At 46.8% G+C, this 18,926-nt stretch overlaps 1 protein-coding gene and 2 long non-coding RNA genes across 50 annotated transcripts in view; 1 reads left to right on the forward strand and 2 right to left on the reverse strand.

Annotated features, from left to right (window-relative positions):
• LOC144341060 (uncharacterized) overlaps positions 1-18,926 on the reverse strand; it is a 558,577-nt gene that overhangs the window by 407,196 nt on the left and 132,455 nt on the right. The gene's annotated exons all lie outside the window — the stretch shown is intronic.
• PIGG (phosphatidylinositol glycan anchor biosynthesis class G) overlaps positions 1-18,926 on the forward strand; it is a 48,402-nt gene that overhangs the window by 3,203 nt on the left and 26,273 nt on the right. For 41 of the 48 annotated variants that reach the window (XR_013417624.1, XR_013417615.1, XR_013417623.1 and 38 more), the window contains 4 exons: positions 5,513-5,722; positions 7,501-7,689; positions 8,767-8,908; positions 17,231-17,443. Coding sequence is in view for 24 of the 48 variants with exons in the window: in XM_078002772.1 (XP_077858898.1) it covers positions 5,513-5,722; positions 7,501-7,689; positions 8,767-8,908; positions 17,231-17,443 (754 nt within the window). In the remaining 24 variants the exon portion in view is untranslated. Of the gene's footprint in view, positions 1-5,512; positions 5,723-7,224; positions 7,313-7,500; positions 7,690-8,766; positions 8,909-17,230; positions 17,444-18,926 lie in introns of those variants that run through there. The other 7 variants (XM_028848193.2, XM_078002783.1, XM_078002796.1 and 4 more) reach the window with 3 other exon arrangements.
• Positions 8,810-18,162, reverse strand: LOC144341063 (uncharacterized). Its single transcript, XR_013417647.1, has 2 exons — positions 14,075-18,162; positions 8,810-8,996 (listed from the first exon to the last, which is right to left on the reverse strand). It is a non-coding gene; the product is annotated as an uncharacterized LOC144341063 (long non-coding RNA).

Below are 18,926 nucleotides of genomic sequence, written 5' to 3' on the forward strand. Positions count from 1 at the left end.
AAAAAAAAAAAAAAAAAAAAAAAAAACTAGCCGGGCGAGGTGGCGGGCGCCTGTAGTCCCAGCTACTCAGGAGGCTGAGGCAGGAGAATGGCGTGAACCCGGGAGGCGGAGCTTGCAGTGAGCTGAGATCCGGCCACTGCACTCCAGCCTGGGCGACAGAGCGAGACTCCGTCTCAAAAAAGAAAGAAAGAAAACATGCAGTTGTAAAGTGTGGTTAGTGCATGATGGGAAGGAACAGGATGTGATTAGTGGGTGAGAAATCCCGGCTGAGGAAATTGCATTTAAACTGAGAGTGGAAGGATGAATAAAGTTGGGGACAGAAAGGAGCAGAGGGGTTGAATTGTGTTTGTGAGTGTATTGCGTGTGAGTGTGGCATAAAGTCTCTGACGGAGCCTTTGCTGTGTGATTGATGGGGTGACAGCTTGTTACTTGGTGAGAAGGAGCTGCTTACTGATTGAAGGCTTGGGGGCAGCCCGGGTTGTCGATGCTCAGCGAATGTTCGCTGGATGAAAGCAGTCTGAGACTGGAGGAAGCACAGTGCCATATCGCTCACTGACTTTTTCCTTGAATGTTTTACTCTCTCTGCCACATTTCAATGTGATGTGACCTTCATTCAGCAATATTTATTGAGCATGTACTATGTGACATGCTGTTCTAGACAGGAGGGATGCAGTGAAGAACAAGACAGCATTGTCCTCATGGAGCCTACTTTCTATTTTTTTTTTTTTTTGAGACGGAGTCTCGCTCTGTCGCCCAGGCTGGAGTGCAGTAGCTGGATCTCAACTTACTGCAAGCTCCGCCTCCCGGGTTCCCGCCATTCTCCTGCCTCTGCCTCCAGAGTAGCTGGGACTACAGGCGCCACCACCGCGCCCAGCTAATTTTTTGTATTTTTAGTAGAGACGGGGTTTCACCGTGTTAGCCAGGATGGTCTTGATCTCCTGACCTTGTGATCCGCCTGCCTCGGCCTCCCAAAGTGCTGGGATTACAGGCGTGAGCCACCGCGCCCGGCCATGGAGCCTACTTTCTAATTGGAGGAATAGAAAATCGGTAAAATATGAATCAATGAAGATCGTTTCAGACAGTGACAACTGCTCTGGAAGGAATGGAGCGGGAGGTGAGGGAGAATGAAGGAGAGGGGCAGGCACCTTTGATCACAGCACTCCGTTTCTGCCGTTCTGCTGAAACTAGCGGTGGGAATCTGAAAGAGACATCCACGCCCCTGATCTCAGAAACACCGATTTCTTTATCTGCTCTCTCAGAAGTGTGGAAGGAACCCTTTTCTTCCTTTTTTTTTTTTTTTTTTTAAAGATTTTAACAGGCAGATTTGAGAAAATGTGTAAGTGATTGTGCAGGCTCCAGGTTCTATTCAGACCAGCACGTTGGCACTGTGGTTCTTGGCGCCTCTGTCTCCAGCTTATTGGTTTCATTTCACCTTTGCTGGGGAGCCTCACCCCAGAGCTAGTGTTTTCTTTTGTTTTCAGTCCTTTGAGGATTCTTGCTCCTTATTTCTCCATCAGGGAGGAGCTAGAACAGAAAGCCCATACTGGAGTTAGGATTGTACAGCTCTGGAGTTTGGTAGGTTGGGCAGTGTTGGTTGAGGAAAGTGTCCCCTGCCCTGCCTCTAGTCCGAGAAAGGGCTCAGAGCATCTCCTGGTATTGATACATTTGCAACCAGACGCCAACCCTGACATGTCCAGTGAGCTTTCACTTGCTAAGACCCTGTAGCAGCTTTGTTTTAAAGTCCTGTAACTTATTTTTGAATGCCTTCTCATTCTTCAAGCACTTTCTAGTCATAACAATAGCCGGCATTGATTGACAGACCTGAGCTTTCCCTTAGATTTCCTAGGACTGTGAGTGCGGCCCACTCGCTGCCTGCACACTTTCTGGGATGAGGGGATGCCAAATCCCCTCTGAGGTGGGGTGTGCCTGGATATACACATTTGTTAAATTCTGTACGTGCAAAAATGTAATTGTATAAAAATTATATTTCAATAGTTATTTTTTAAAATGTGAGCCTCTCTCACCCCAAAATCCCACTCTTTAAAAGGCAGCCAATTACTCTTGATGAGTATCCTTTTAGATTCTTTTCTGTGTGAGCTGCGTGTGACCTGTGTGGATGAAGGGCAAGGGAACACAAAAGAGGGCCTATATGAGGATGAAGAGGTAAATGGGAGTGAGGCTGCACAGAGCCTCGAGGCTCTGGGCGATGGCGTTCAGTGTTCAAACCCAGCAGAAGGAAAACTATGGAAGGGTTTTAAAGAGTGGTGTAGCAGGGTCTGATTTGTGTCCAGATGGGATTTGGGCAAGAAAAGGTGCTAGGGCATTTATAATAGTTCAGACTGGAGCCCACAGCAGCCTGGACGACGGTGGTGGCCATGGAGATACTGGCTCAGTCAACCTGTATTCACATCTACGGCATTTCAAGAGCACCTGTTCACCTCATTTCTTGTGCGGGGTAGAGATCATCCATCTTTAAATTTTCACAATATGATAAACAAAAACTGGCTTATGGGTTGTTCTGTTTACCCTGCTCTGATTACTAGTCCAGAATCTCTGCATATGTTTATTGGCCATTCCGCTTTCTTGCTTTGTGGATTCTGTTATGTAGTCCGCCCAGCTTCCACAGGACTGTCGCTCCTTGATCCAAACCTCTTTATACATCATGGATGTAACGTCTTGTATGTCATGTCCACAGTCAATAATTGTTTCAGTTTATCATGTTAGTTGACTTTGTTTACAACATCTTGACAATATAAAAGTTTTCTGTTTTCATCCCTTCTTTTGTGGCTTTTATAAGGCACCCCCTTTGTCCTCACACTAGCTTGGGTTCCCACTGATATTTTTAAAGAGGGTAGGGACCACTTTAAATTTTCCCTAGGTAAAGAGGTTCATGATATGTTATTAATTGAAGAAGTTTGAGACTAATTTGTATAGTTTGCTACCATTTTGGTAAAAAATATGTACTTTCATATATTTGTGATTTTATACATGCACACACACACACACACACACACACACACACAGAAAAGGGTCTAAAAGGATACTCACCAAGAGTAATTGTCTGCCTTTTAAAGAGTGGGATTGGCCGGGCGCAGTGGCTCACGCTTGTAATCCCGGCACTTTGGGAGGCCAAGGTGGGCGGATCACGAACGAGGTCAGGAGATCGAGACCATCCTGGCTAACACGGTGAAACCCCGTCTCTACTAAAAAATACAAAAAACTAGCCGGGCGCGGTGGCGGGCGCCTGTAGTCCCAGCTACCGGGAGGCTGAGGCAGGAGAATGGCGTAAACCCGGGAGGCGGAGCTTGCAGTGAGCTGAGATCCGGCCACTGCACTCCAGCCTGGGCGGCAGAGCGAGACTCCGTCTCAAAAAAAAAAAAAAAAAAAAAAAGAGTGGGATTTTGGGGTGAGAGAGGCTCACATTTTAAAAAATAACTTTATTGAAATGTAATTTTTATACAATTACATTTTTGCACGTACAGAATTTAACAAATGTGTATATCCAGGCACACCCCACCTCAGCTCTAACCCCACCCTAAGAATGTTGATGGCTGTTAGGGTTATTTTGGTTGTTTGTATAGTGACTTCGTAAACGACTTCTGCAGTCAGTCTCCCCGGCAGCATGCGAGCATGCGGCAACTGATGTCTTCACTTAGGTCTTTTGGTTCTTTTGGTATTTAAGTTCTTTTTTTTTTTTTTTTTTTTTTTTTTTGAGACGGAGTCTCGCTCTGTCGCCCAGGCTGGAGTGCAGTGGCCGGATCTCAGCTCACTGCAAGCTCCGCCTCCCGGGTTTACACCATTCTCCTGCCTCAGCCTCCCGTGTAGCTGGGACTACAGGCACCCGCCACCTCGCCCAGCTAGTTTTTTTGTATTTTTTTAGTAGAGACGGGGTTTCACCGTGTTAGCCAGGCTGGTCTCGATCTCCTGACCTCGTGATCCGCCCGTCTCGGCCTCCCAAGGTGCTGGGATTACAGGCTTGAGCCACCGCGCCCGGCCTAAGTTCTTGTTTTTATTTTTAAGCCTGTCTTCCTGAGGCTCCGGAAGCCTCAGGAGCTAAGCCCAGGCTCCGCATAGCTTAGTGGTCAGCCAGTGATTGGTCAGAGGTTGTGCTTCAGCACCCCTGATGTGTTTTCCTAACCTCCCTGGGTGTGAGGCTTCTCGGTGGCTGCTGCAGCTTGCAGCTGGAAAGGAGGGAGGTGGGAGCCGCCCTGTGTGGAAACACCATGGCACTTGCTGTTCTTACTGAGATTCCGTTTTTTTCTTAAATAAGCTCTTCTCAATCTGTTCTATAATTTTGGTGAATTTCCAAAGTACTAAAATGGTTGCTTTTGACAGTTTCATCCAGTTTTATTATTGCTCCTGGGGGAGAGATTTTGCTGAGCTCCTCCCCGTGGCATTCCAGAAGTCTGGATAATTCATACTTGCATTTATTTACCGTTAAAGATGTCTTGGTAAAATTATTTCACCTGCTGGTGTTATCCAGGTTCCTGTTTATTTTCATTGCACAGGTTGCAGGATGCCAGTGCTGGCTGAGGTGGCTCTATAACTCTAAATCACAGAGATCTGTTACCCATTACGATGGCCTCTTAGGTTCTATGCTAAAAGCAGGGAAATTCTTGACTCAATTATATTATCAGAAGGGTATAAGGACACGTCACCCCCAACCCCTCCCAGAAAATATGGTGCAACATTGAGGGCGGGAGCAGAAGAGACTATCCCACTGGCCTCCCTGGACCAGTTCACTTTGTAAATTGCTGAAAGTTGACGCTTTAGGACTGCTTTCATCCTGGTTTTCCACTCAAAGGTAGACGTTGGAATTGCTGGATTCTTAGGAGTCATATGGACTTTGCTTGTCACGTGGAGATTTGAATCTTAATTGGGAACCTGGCAGAGGCTTTGAATACATAGGTTAATGTTTTTAATGTATACCTCACTTTGCCATTTGCTTCAGCTACATCACGAACCCATAGCTGCTTCTCTGGCTGCTGTTGTTGTCTCGCTATCCCTAGCCACTTCCTTTAACCTCTTATCAGCTGGAAAGATTATTATGAGCCATGAATGTCCTTTAATATGGTTATCTTTATTATTATTGAGTTTACAGTTTTTTACTAGAATCTATGTGCCACTTTCTCTTCTTTACCCTAATTACTGTCCTAACTTTGACCCAGCCACCAGTACTAGGGATACCCTAGCTTTATGCTCACCTATTTTGTCCATAAAATGATCTTCAGACCAGCCTGGGCAACATAACGAGACCCTGTATCTACCCAAAAAAAAAAAAAAAAGCCGGGTGTGGTGCCGCACACCTGTAGTCCCTGCTACTTGGGAGGCCAAGGTGGGAGGACCGCTTGAGCCCAGGAGTTCAAAGCTGCAGTGATCCATGATTGTGTGACTGCAACTCCATCCTGAGCAGCAGAGAGAGACCCTGTCTCAAAAAAAAAAATTCTTCAGTGCCCTTTTCATGCTCCGGTTTCGGATTCAGTAGTCTAATTCTTGCGTTTTCTTACTGAAGGCGTTGATGACGGGGAGCCTCCCTGGCTTTGTCGATGTCGTCAGGAACCTCAATTCTCCTGCGCTGCTGGAAGACAGTGTGATAAGACAAGCAAAAACAGCTGGAAAAAGAATAATCTTTTATGGAGATGAAACCTGGGTTAAATTATTCCCAAAACATTTTGTGGAATATGATGGAACAACCTCATTTTTCGTGTCAGATTACACAGAGGTCAGTTTTTAAAATAAGAAAATAAATCGTACTAGAATATCATACTAGATAGAGCCTGGCATCACCATTGCTTAGTGAGAGATGATACTATTTTGTATTTGGTTTTATTAATTTATGGGGAGTACTATGGACAGTTTTAAAAATTATTCACTCACGTAATCAGTTGACAACCCAGAAATACAAACCTGAAGCAGGTGTGAGCAGAGTTTTATGGAACCCAGAGCTTAGAACAGCTGAGTGCCATTGAGGGGCAGAGAGGATCAGAAAGGGTGACACAGCCAAGGGGCCGTCTGAGCCGAGTTGTGATGGGTGAGTGGGGACTCCCCAGGTGGGCAGAACAGGCTGGTATCCTCTGCGTATGGCAGAGCTATAGGACTCCACACCCTGTTGGTTCTGCTGCAAGCAGAGCCTCTTCATGCCCTGAGGGCAGGTGGTGGACTGGGTGGGGCCTGGCCATGAGGAGATTTTCCTGGAGCTTTTCCAACAAAGACCCACATGTTAGAAAGCAGACCCTGGGGCTGAGGCAGGGGCACACCACACCTTCCTGGCCTGGGGTCTAGCCACCATCACCTCCTAGATGGCTGGGCCTTGTGGAACATCTGCAGTCCTATCCTGGTCCAAAGCGGGGCGCTTTCAACAGTTACTTTTCAGTAATGACTGAGTTTTCCTGACTGTACATGGCATCATTGAGAAACACTTCTCTTCATGGGAGATTTTTTTTTTTTTTTTTTTTTGAGACGGAGTCTCGCTCTGTCGCCCAGGCTAGAGTGCAGTGGCACAATCTCGGCTCACTGCAAGCTCTGACTCCCGGGTTCACGCCATTCTCCGGCCTCAGCCTCCCGATTAGCTGGGACTACAGGCGCCCGCCACTGTGCCCGGCTAATTTTTTCTATTTTTAGTAGAGACGGGGTTTCACCATGGTCTCGATCTCCTGACCTTGTGATCCACCCGCCTCGGCCTCCCAAAGTGCTGGGATTACAGGCGTGAGCCACCGCGCCCGGCCTTCATGGGAGATTTTTTTAGTGGGAGGGAGATGAGCGAGCTGAGGGGTCAGGGCTCACCAGGCTGACAGCTCTGTCTGGGGCTGATCAACTGCTAATCTCTCCTCCATGATGTGCTTATTTCAGAAATAAATGTGATCACTGAGTGCTGTGTCTTTTTCCCTCCAAGAACAGCCTTCTTGTAGGACACATGTAGGTGCCCTCAGCTTCACTGTCCTGCTGGTTACTTCAACTCTGGGTACTGTCCTGTCTTTAATTAACTGCCCGTTGCCCTTAGTTACCTCGTGACAACTTGGGATCTATTTAACTTGCCCATTTGCTAACTTTTAGTTATGCCCATCAAGCTCAGCAGTGATCCCACAGAAAAATGTTTTTGTTAGAACAACCCTTGCTCATTTAAATTATCTGTATTATATCTTCGATCCATAGCCTAGAAACATAAAAACAGTATTAGCAAAAGTGTAATCTAATGCTAATGTTCATTTATTTATTATAGACGTGGGGTCTTGCTATGTTGCCCAGGCTGGTCCTGAAATCTTGGCCTCAAGCAGTCTTCCCCCTTCAGCCTCCTCAAATGTTGAGATGACAGGTGTGAGCTGCTGTGTCCTGCCTATTTATTTATTTTTAATGACATAGATTTTGTTGTCTTTCAACTCACCCAAATCCTGTTAACCTGAATAAACCCCTAGGTTTTAAGATGACTGTTGCCTTTTCCCCGGGGAGTGAAGATCCAGGGAAATTAGGTGAGCTGTTTATACGTGTGTTTCCCCTTCAAAGGTGGATAATAATGTCACGAGGCATTTGGATAAAGTATTAAAAAGAGGAGATTGGGACATGTTAATCCTCCACTACCTGGGGCTGGACCACATTGGCCACATTTCAGGGCCCAACAGCCCCCTGATTGGGCACAAGCTGAGCGAGATGGACAGCGTGCTGATGAAGATCCACACCTCGCTGCAGTCGAAGGTGAGGCTTGCCGTCGCGCACTGTGTGGTGATGTGGTTTCACATGGATATTCCCTAGGATAAATACAACTGCCTGAGTGAATTCAGGGTGCCTGTGTGAATGTCCACCATCAGTCTGCCAGCCAGGGGCTGCATGCCACGGGCAGCGCTGTCTCAGTGTCCACTGCACTGACTGTCTTACAGCAGCCCTGCAGAACAGCAGCTCTCACTCCTACCCATGTGCATTCATTCAACTAATACCTCCTGAAGACCTGTGTCACTCTTTCTGTTCTGTGTCACTCTGTTCTGTGTCACTCTTTCTGTCCATGCATTTGGTGCATCAGTGAAACAGTCAATAATCCCTCGTGAAGCTCGTGTTCTAGCCAGGAGAGACTAACAAGAAACATGAGTAAATGAGTATGTGAGGAAGTGATGGGTGCTGCAGAAACTCAGAGGGCAGGAGGAGGGGCTTTCAATAGATGTTGAGAGAAGCCTTCCCTGAAGATGTGTGCAGGGTGAGCAGAGACTTGAAGGGAGGGAGGGGCAGACGGTGTGGTCTGTGCACGAGTGTTCCAGGTGGAGGAGCAGCAGCGAGGGTCAGACACAGCCTGCCTGGCTTGTCCCGGAGCAGCAAAGGCTGTGTGGCTGCAACCCCAGGGGCAGGGAACCCTGATGGGTGCCCCCACGTGGTGGCTCAGAGCTCTTGCCTTGTGCTGTGTGTTGTGTTCTCACTGGAGTCCTGTGGAAGAGATTCCATTTGACAGATGAGGCGATGAAGGCACGGAGTAGAATGTGTCCAGAGTCTCACAGCTTGGCAGTGGCAAAGACAGAAACCAGATACAAATCCTCTGCCATCAGAGGGCAGAAATGCATCCTGCTGTGCTCCATGAACTGCGTACAATGCTGTGGACTTCATTTACGACGTTATTTGACTGTGACCCTGTGATCTGGCTATGAGCTCAGAGGGGAAAAAAAATCTAATTCATTGAGAAAGAGCTACAACTCTGTAAAGTAAAGCTAAAACCGAAACTTGTCTTCTTAAGATGATGTGCTCTCTTCAGTCTGAACGCAGTTGAAATATTTTTCCTTTGCCTCATAGGAGAGAGAGACGCCTTTACCCAATTTGCTGGTTCTCTGTGGTGACCACGGCATGTCTGAAACAGGAAGTCACGGGGCCTCCTCCATGGAGGAAGTGAATACACCTCTGATTTTAATCAGTTCTGCGTTTGAAAGGAAACCTGGTAAGAATTTAGGAATGTTAACATTTGGAAACTGTATTATATTTGTTTTCTTTTTTTTTTTTTTTTTTTTTTGAGACGGAGTCTCGCTCTGTCGCCCAGGCTGGAGTGCGGTGGCGGGATCTCCACTCACTGCAAGCTCCGCCTCCCGGGTTCACGCCATTCTCCTGCCTCAGCCTCCCGTGTAGCTGGGACTACAGGCGCCGCCACCGCGCCCGGCTAATTTTTGTATTTTTAGTAGAGACGGGGTTTCACCATGTTAGCCAGGATGGTCTTGATCTCCTGACCTCGTGATCCGCCCGTCTCGGCCTCCCAAAGTGCTGGGATTACAGTCGTGAGCCACCGCGCCCGGCATATTTGTTTTCTATAGTCTGGTTTTAATTTTGAAAACCTATTTTTTAGAAGCTCCGTAAGGTTGAAGTCCCCGAGCAATGTGAGAATGAAAAGTAATGGGGCACAGGGCCGGGCGCGGTGGCTCAAGCCTGTAATCCCAGCACTTTGGGAGGCCGAGACGGGCGGATCACGAGGTCAGGAGATCGAGACCATCCTGGCTATCACGGTGAAACCCCGTCTCTACTAAATACAAAAAAACTAGCCGGGCGAGGTGGCGGGCGCCTGTAGTCCCAGCTACTCGGGAGGCTGAGGCAGGAGAATGGCGTGAACCCGGGAGGCGGAGCTTGCAGTGAGCCGAGATCGCACCACTGCACTCCATCCTGGGTGACAGAATGAGACTCTGTCTCAAAAAGAAAAAAAAATAGAAAATTCAAGGAACCTATAATGGCCAAAATAATCTTGAAAAAGAACAAAATTGGGAGCACTCACACTTCCTGATTTCAAAACTTAGTACAAAGTTACAGCAGTCGAGACAGCATAAAGACACAGACCAATGGAATATAGTTCAGAAATAAACCCCCACGTTTATGGTTAACTGATTTTGACAAGGATGCCAAGACCACTCAATGGGAAAAGAAAAGTATTTTTCACAAATGGTGTTGGGACAACTGAATATCCACATGCAAATGAATGAATTTGGACTCAACTTAATACACATACAAAAATTAACTTGAAATGGATCAATGACATAAATGTAAGAGTTAAAACTCCATCCTGGCTAACATGGTGAAACCCCATCTCTACTAAAAATACAAAAAAACTAACCGGGCGAGGTGGCGGGCGCCTGTAGTCCCAGCTACTCAGGAGGCTGAGGCAGGAGAATGGCATAAACCTGGGAGACGGAGCTTGCAGTGAGCTGAGATCCGGCCACTGTACTCCAGCCTGGGTGACAGAGCGAGACTCCGTCTCAAAAAAAAAAAAAAAAAAAAAAAAAAAAAAAAAGAGTTAAAACTACAAAACTCTTTGGGAGGCTGAGACGGGCGGATCACGAGGTCAGGAGATCAAGACCATCCTGGCTGACACGTGAAACCCCGTCTCTACTAAAAAATACAAAAAACTAGCCGGGCGAGGTGGCGGGCGCCTGTAGTCCCAGCTACTTGGGAGGCTGAGGCAGGAGAATGGCGTGAACCCGGGAGGCGGAGCTTGCAGTGAGCTGAGATCCGGCCACTGTACTCCTGCCTGGGTGATAGAGCGAGACTCCATCTCAAAAAAAAAAAAAAAGAAAAGTAATGGGGTAAAAGGCTTTCGGGATCTGAAGTTACATTCCTTCCTCTAATCCTTAACATACAAATATTCTTCGTCAGAATTTTCTTGTATGAGTGTTGCTGCCTGGATATCTGGAACTGTTGAGAAAAACTGCCAGTAGCTCAGACATCTGGACAGCACATGTGAACTGAAGGAAACGTGAATACCTTGGCTTTTTAAAAAGTTTGCGTTATTGAAAACCATCTATCGAACAGCAGTGTCAGCAAGAGTCATGGGACCCAACCAGAGCAGGACAGACAGAGGCCCCGTCTGTCAATATTCAGACACGCCCCAAACACACACACACCCCACTTTGACCTGTGCCCTGACTCAGCCGCCAGCCTACCCACTCTGCCCTCGCGGCCGTCGGCCTTGCTGTCCCGTGGGCGGCCTGCCTTCCGCTTGCGCCTGGTTTTTGCTGCCACATTTCACAGACTCACTCGCGGTGAGCTCAGCGGTTATTTCTGCAGTGCCGTCAAGCACAGCAGACGCTTTCGGGCGCTGCTCTCACTGACCCTTCAGCACCCTTAGCGCTGCTGGTCCCATAGCTCCTGGGACCTCACATCTTTCTGGTTTTCCTCCTTTTCTCTCCTTTGCTAGCCTAGTTTCCTTTCCCTGGTCTTTTTTACCGGACTGCCTTCTTGTTTCGTTCTGCATTTGCCCTGGAGATATGGTCTCACCTGCCTCTGTGGTTATAAATGCCATGGATAGGCCCTGCACTGGTCAGATTGATCTCTCTAGCTGTCCCCATTCATCATTCTTGGCATGGTTTATCATTGCAGACTTATTGATGGATTTTGTTTATTTATGGGATTCATATAACATCTGCCTCCACATTACACTTTAAGCCAGATGAGGACAGGACCATGTCTGTTTTGCCCACCATGAGCCTGAAACATTGCCTGGCACGTGACAGTTGCCAGCAAATACCTGCTGAATGAACAGCCCTTTCACTGAAGTGAGAGTTAGTTGGGGAAGCATCTCCATCTGACCTCTTCTGTCTTTTTATGAAGCTTCTTCATCTTGAATGTCTGACCTGGCAGAGCTGGGAATGGTGGGGGCGGCTGCATGTGTGCAGGCTGCCTGCACATGCCAAACTCATCACTAGCTTCAGTCCTGAGAGGTGGTTATGTTGTGTTTTCTTTATTCTCATCATGCCCGTTTCATGAGCCAGGACTGTACTCTGGTGTACTCACAGCGTTGGGCCACCATTATCACAGTCAATTTTACATAATTTTCCTCACCTCAGAAAGAAACCCCATACTGTTCTGCAGCCGCCTTCCTCTTCCCCAGCCCAGTCTTCTCTCCCTCCCCCAACCCTAGGTAATCATCATCTTTGTAGATTTGCCTCTTCTGCATGTTTTGTGTAAATGGAACCATGTGGTCTCATGTGCGTGGCCTCTTTCATGTAGGATAGTGTTTTTCCAGGTTCATAGTTATAGCATGTATCAAGACTTCATTTCTAGGCCAGGCGCAGTGGCTCTCGCCTGTAATCCCAGCACATTGGGAGGCTGAGGCGGGCGGATCACCTGAGGTCGGGAGTTGGAGACCAGCCTGACCAACATGGAGAAACCCTGTGTCTACTAAAAATACAAAATTAGTTGGGTGTGGTGGTGCATGCCTGTAATCCCAGCTATTGGGGAGGCTGAAGCAGGAGAATCACTTGAGCCCAGGAGGCGGAGGTTGCAGTGAGCCGAGATCGTGCCATTGCACTCTAGCCTAGGTGACAGGAGTGAAACTTCCCGTCTTAAAAAAAGAAAAAAAAGACTTCATTTCTTTTGTTGTTAAATAGTCTTCCGTTGCATGGATTTAACACATTCATTGACCATTCATGAGTTGGTGGACATTTGGGTTGTTTCCACTTTCTGCCCATGATGAATAATGATGCTGTGATCATGTGTGTATAGCTTTTTGTGTGGATGTATATTTTCCTATGTTGTCATTTTCTTACTCCAGTATAGCGTGTCCCCACCTGCCACCTCTGTGCTGTTGTTATCAAATATGTCGCTTTTCTGTATGTTATAAACTGATGGCATAATTATATAGATATGGTTTTATATAATTGCTTTTAAATCAGGAGAGGAAAGAAGACAATGCTTTTATAGTATCTTTCGTAATTATGTAATTACCTTTACTAATGCTCTTTGCTTTTTTATGTATCTGAAATTTGATCTGGAGTCACTGGCTTTCAGCCTGCAGAATTTCTTTTAGTATTTCTTGCTAGCAGATTTGCTAGCAAAGAATTTTTTGTTTTAGAAAAAAATTGGGATGTCTATTTTGTCTGCTTTTTGGAAAGATAGTTTTGCTGACTGTAAGACTGGGTTGGCTATTTTTTTCTTTCAGCATTTTGAATATGCTGTCGCACTGCCTTCTGGCCTCAATGGTTTCTGATGAAAAGTCAATCTTAAATCTGATTGGGTTTCCCATTTCTTTGTCTTTTAGCATTTTTGCTATAATCTGTATTTTATATTTACTCAACTTGGAATTCATTGAGCTTCTTGCATGTGTAGGTTGATGTGTTTCATCAAATTTGGAAAATTTTCTCTCTATTCTTTAAGTTGCATAATCTCTATTGATCTGTCTTTAAATTGCTGGTTCTTTCTTTTGCCAGTTCAAGTCTGTTGTTTTGTTTTGTTTTGTTTTGTTGTTTGTTTGTTTTGAGACGGAGTCTCGGAGTCTCGCTCTGTCCCCTGGCTGGAGTGCAGTGGTGCGATCTTAGGTCACTGCAAGCTCCGCCTCCCAGGATCATGCCATTCTCCTGCCTCAGCCTCCTGAGTAACTGGGACTATAGGCGCCCGCCACTGTGCCCGGCTAATTTTTTGTATTTTTAGTAGAGACGGGGTTTCACCGTGGTCTCAATCTCCTGACCTTGTGATCCACCCACCTCGGCTTCCCAAAGTGCTGGGATTACAGGCATGGGCCACCGCGCCCGGCCTCAGGTCTGTTGTTAAACCCCTTTAGTGAATTTTCTGTTTCAGTTACTTTTTTTGAGATGGAGTCTTGCTCTGTCACCCAGGCTGGAGTGCAGTGGCATGATCTCAGCTCACTGCAACCTCCGCCTCCTGGATTCGAGCTATTCTCCTGCCTCAGCCTCTCAAGTAGCTGGGATTACAGGTGCCCACCACCATGACTGGTTAATTTTTGTATTTTTAGTAGAGACAGGGTTTCACAGTATTGGCCAGGCTGATCTCAAACTCCTGACCTTGTGATCTGCCTGCCTCAGCCTCCCAACAGTTATCATATTTTTTTAACTCTAGAGTTTCATTTGATGCTTTTTAAAGAATAATTTCTGGCCGGGTGCGGCGGCTCACTCTTGTAATCTCAGCACTTTGGGAGGCCAAGGCGGGTGGATCACGAGGTCAGAAGTTCGAGACTGCTTGACCGACATGATGAAACCTGTCTCTACTAAAAGTGCAAAAATTAGCCAGATGTGGTGGTGGGTGCCTGTAATCCCAGCTACTCAGGACACTGAGGCAGGAGAATCGCTTGTACCCGGGAGGCAGAGGTTGCAGTGAGCCGAGATTGTGCCACCGCACTCCAGCCTGGCGATAGAGTTAGACTCCATCTAAAATAATAATAATAATTTCTATCTCTTTATTGATATTGTCTATTTGAAGAGGAAAGGAAGAGCAGGGGGAGATGGGAAGGAGATCGCATAATCCTCTATCGGGAACTGGGGGAGCTGGGGGAAAGGGAGCTCTGTGTTCTGGGCTGCACCCACCACAGGAGAGTTTCTGTCCCACTGGGCTAGGAGGGGGAGGGATGGAGCAGGACACAGTTCAAGGGCTACAGACTCTTATGCTTCTTACCAAGGCCTAGTGGATTTTCTTGAATAAAGATTTCTTCATTTGTTGTGTACTCCTAGACAATTTCCAGAGACTGTGAACGGTGATAGTGGTGGTTTTTAAAATTTTTACCATTTATGCTTGTTTCATTGATGAGCAAGTTTATGGAGCTACTCTTAACACTATTCCCTATAATTCTGAAGGATTTTTATCTTAAAAATGCATGCAAATTTTCATTTTATGTTGATAAAAATAAACGTTAAGGTGTTTATTATTTTCAAAATAAGCAGTTTTGGATTGTGTAGTGAGTGACTTCAGAGACACTCAGCCCGCCACTGCCCATCCCCAGAGTGCTGACCTCGCCGTGTGGGCAGCACAGGTCTGGCTGCTCCAGAGTCAGGGGGTTTGGGAAGGAGAGGATGCCTGTTCGTAGACGTCCACAGAGGGCAGAGCAGGTCTGTTTTATTTTCGGCCTCTTGCTACTGGAATGTTTGACCCTATTTGTTGTTCTGTCCCCCAAGCCTGCAGTGGTGCCTGGCACCTAGTGGATGTTTTATCACTTGTGGATTGAATGTCGAAGACTCTGCAGGCGAGCCAGTGGAGGTAGAGACCGGCGGTGAAAGGATGCTGCTGGGCTGTGGGAATGGTTTTCTGAAGTGCTGGAACTTCTTTCATGGCCCCTCATCATTGGTGGGGTGCAATCCACAGGCCTACCCTGTGTTTGTATTTCAGAATTACAGTTATTAAAATAGTTTGTGCAGGTAAGAACTGGTCACAAACCAGTCAAATATGCAAAATCAAGAGGCCAGAAATAGACCTCAGTGTATCTGGGGATTTGGTGATAACGGTGGCATCTCAGATTAGTGCAGAAAAGACATGGTGCTCGATAAATGATGCTGGTACCCCTGGCTGAGCTTTTGGAAAAAGGTAATGCAGACTGTCTGCCTTATTCTTTACAACAATATCAATCCAGATCAAAGCATGTTAATGTCTTTAAAAGCCTATAGTGTGGAAAATTTTAGATGTAGACCAGTAGCCGCAGTAGTATAATAAACCCCCTAGTCTAGCTTCACCAGTTATTGGCCAGTTACAGCCAATCTTCTTTCATCTGTGCTCACACTCATTTCCCTTCTCCTTTATTATTTGGAAGCAGACTTCTAAAAGATATGTGCTCTTTACCCCCATAATCTTCATGCCCTTATCACATTTTTAAGATAGTGTTAATTCCTTAATATCACCGAACAGTGTTCATCCCTCCAAGATCTGTCTCTCTTTCTCTCTCTAAGTGTTTCAGCTTGTTTGAATCAGGCTACAAGTAAGACCACACATTGTAATTTGTTTATGTGTCTCTTAAGTCTCTGTAAATCTCTAGGTCCCCAGCCCCAAAACTCTTTGGTTTACTACGGTTTACTCGTGTGCATTTCCTTCTTGAGACCTGCAGTCAGCAATTTCTCCAGGATGCCCTGCTTCTTTTTAGTGGAAAGTGGTATTTCAAGACCACTGTCTCAGAGCTACCAGTGCTAGCTCTGAGTGGTTGGTCATTGTTTCTAGACAGAAAGAAGAGATTGTTTTAAGATAAAATGATCTTGTGTTTGTATAGATTCACCTTCAAAACCATAAAATTGACTTCTTAGGTCTTACATCTGTACTTTCTTCTCCCTAAGTTTAGAATCTTGGTTGTCAACAACTCCAGATACGATAGAATTAGAATATCACATAATGACTCATTGGCTTTATCCCGCAATAGACACGTAACGGTCTCAGAATAACCATGCCAGCACTGCCACTACCAGTATGAGGGTCAAAAGCAATTTCAGGTGGGTTTGCTTTTGTTTTTGTGTTTTATTTTTTTGTATCAGCTCAAAGCACTTAATGTAATAAAATACTAGAAGAAAGAAGTACTGGAAGAAAACAGCCACACTGGAGTGGAAGGTTCTTTCTAAGCATGACCTAGAAGCCATCATTAGAGAGTTGGCCAAGGCCTGATTAATCTGACCAAATTAAAAACTCCCTACAACAAAAAATTACCACAATCAAAGTAAAACCTCCACAGACTCACACCTGAGTATCTAAAGACACCTCACGCACCACCTGTCCTAAATAGCGTCCCTGTGGCCTCTCAGCGCCCGGCAGGTGTGCATTGAACTTCCGGGGTATGGAGCTGTTTGCTCTCGTTACAGATGAAAACACTCCGACCAAGTTGAGTGTCTCCTTCGAAATCAGTGGATGGTGGCAGAGCAGTGGCCTAGGCCCATTGTGCTGACATCACAGCCATTCTTGCAAGGAGATGGGAGGATAACCACTCCCTGTTGGGGACTGAGCTTTAGCCAACAGGCAGATGTCCAGCTTGTCCAAGTTGATTAGAGCACCTGGCCCAGCTGAACCTGCCTCATTCTGCGCTCCCCTGTAGAAGCACCCACAGCTGCTCTGGAGCCGTGAAGGGTTCATTTTCTCCATGAGCAACAGCATGTGTACTCATAGAGGGCAGAGCATGGGACGCTCCAAATCCAGAGGGGCCAGGCTGTCAGCGATCCCAGCCTCACTTCATTCTCGGTTGGCTGTTGACCTTGCCAAAGTGACGGTCCCTCCGTGTCTGCTGGACCACCTGCTTCCTCTGTGTTCAGCCTGTGCTCCGTAGCCTCACTGTATGGAATTCCTCGTATGAGTCTCTCTCCCAGCCTTTTGCAGGCTACTGAAGGAAAGACACCGCCCCTGGCATAGAATGGGTTCTGTTACTGTATCGACACAGCAAGCAGTGAGGTGATTCCTGTAGGGTTCTGTGTTGAATGGTGTGAAGAGACGGATCATTTGGCTCATGTTAGTTGTAGAAGGTCTAATTCAAGAATGACTACCATCTTAAACTTTCTAGAAGTCTGTTACTTAAAATGTTTTCTTTTTCTAGGTGATATCCGACATCCAGAGCATGTCCAACAGACGGATGTGGCCGCGACCCTGGCGATAGCACTTGGATTGCCGATTCCGAAAGACAGCGTAGGGAGCCTTCTATTCCCGGTGGTGGAAGGAAGACCAATGAGAGAGCAGTTGAGATTTTTACATTTGAATACAGTGCAGCTTAGTAAACTGTTGCAAGAGAATGTACCGTCATATGAAAAAGGTCAGTCAACTCATCTTTTCCGAACTCTGTCAGAGCTGTGTGTTTCCACTGAGGTTGTGTTTCTCCAACGTCTTTCTGTGGTATGCAGTTTGTCAGGAATATTTTTTCATCACTACTCTTTGATTATACAGACTGTGCTTCTGTTTTCTTAGAACTTTTAACAATCACCATTGGCAACACCCTCAGATGCAGTTATCTAATTAAAGTTCTTTCATAAATTTATTCATTCAACAGCTATTTACCAGGATCTTGTTAAGAATGAGATCTTTTTAAGAATGAGAGGCTGTTACAGGCACTGGAGACAGATCATTGAGCGGTAAGAGGCTCTGCCCTCATGGAAACTTCCAGAGGGAGGAGAGAAAAGGAAGTGATCGATGGCCAGTGGTGATGAGTACCTTAGGAAAAGAATAAACAGGGCTGGGCCTGTGAGGGCTGGCTCACACTTGTGATCCCAGCACTCTGGGAGGCCGAGGCAGGCGGATCATGAGTTCAGGAGTTCAAGACCAGCCTGACCAACACAGTGAAACCCCATCTCTACTAAAAATACAAAAATTAGCATGATAGCGGGCACCTGTAATCCCAGCTCCTCGGGAGGCTGAGGCAGGAGAATTGCTTGAATCCCAGAGGCGGAGGTTGCAGTGAGCTGAGATCACGCCACTGCACTCCAGCCTGGGCGACAGCGAGACTCCATCTCAAAAAAAAAAAAAAAAGAATAAACAGGCATGGGGTGGGAAGTGAAGCGGGTTGGGGAGCCGCTGGGGCAGGCTGGCCACTGGCCATCTGGGAGGGCACATTACAGGCTGTGGGGGCAGCAGACAGGGTCCTCCACGGGGCGCACGTTCAGGGGATGGTCAGAGCAGGGGCCAGAGTGGCAAGACGGGGCAGAGGAGATGGAGTTAAGGCATGAGGGCCACTAGGGCACTGCAGGGGCTTTCACTTTTATTCTGAGTTAAATGGGGAGCTGCTGCAGGGTTTGGTGAGAGCTAGAGTCCTCCACTTGCATTTTCAAAGGCTGTCTCAGGTACCCTTGTGGAGGATTCTGCTTTGTGCTGTGGGAGGAGACCAGTCGGGAGGCAGTGGCTGTACTTCTGTGAGAGGTGAGGGTGGCCAGTGCCCAGGCAGTGGCGGTGGAGAAGTGGTTGCGTTCTGGAAAAATTTTGAGGATCATGAAGACAGGATTTGCTCATGTGCTGAGAGACTGGGTATGAGCAGAGCAGAGGCGTTAGGTACGACTCCGGGACTTTCAGCTGAAAGCGAAGGAGCAGGGTAATCATTTCCTCAGGAGGGCACGACTTAGGGGGAGCAGTTCTGCAAGGCAGGTGCTTGTGGGTGGGGTGTTGGTGTCCAGGAAGCCTTGTAAAGAAGTAATTTCAGGAAGCAGGGAGTGGGCTGCTGTGTCAAAGGTTGGTATCAAATAAAATCAGGAATTGAGAACTGAGTTTCGGATCTGGCTGCGGGAGATGATGAGTAACTTCGTCAGATG

This window comes from Macaca mulatta, chromosome 5, assembly GCF_049350105.2.
Source record: "Macaca mulatta isolate MMU2019108-1 chromosome 5, T2T-MMU8v2.0, whole genome shotgun sequence".
NCBI lineage: Eukaryota > Metazoa > Chordata > Mammalia > Primates > Cercopithecidae > Macaca > Macaca mulatta.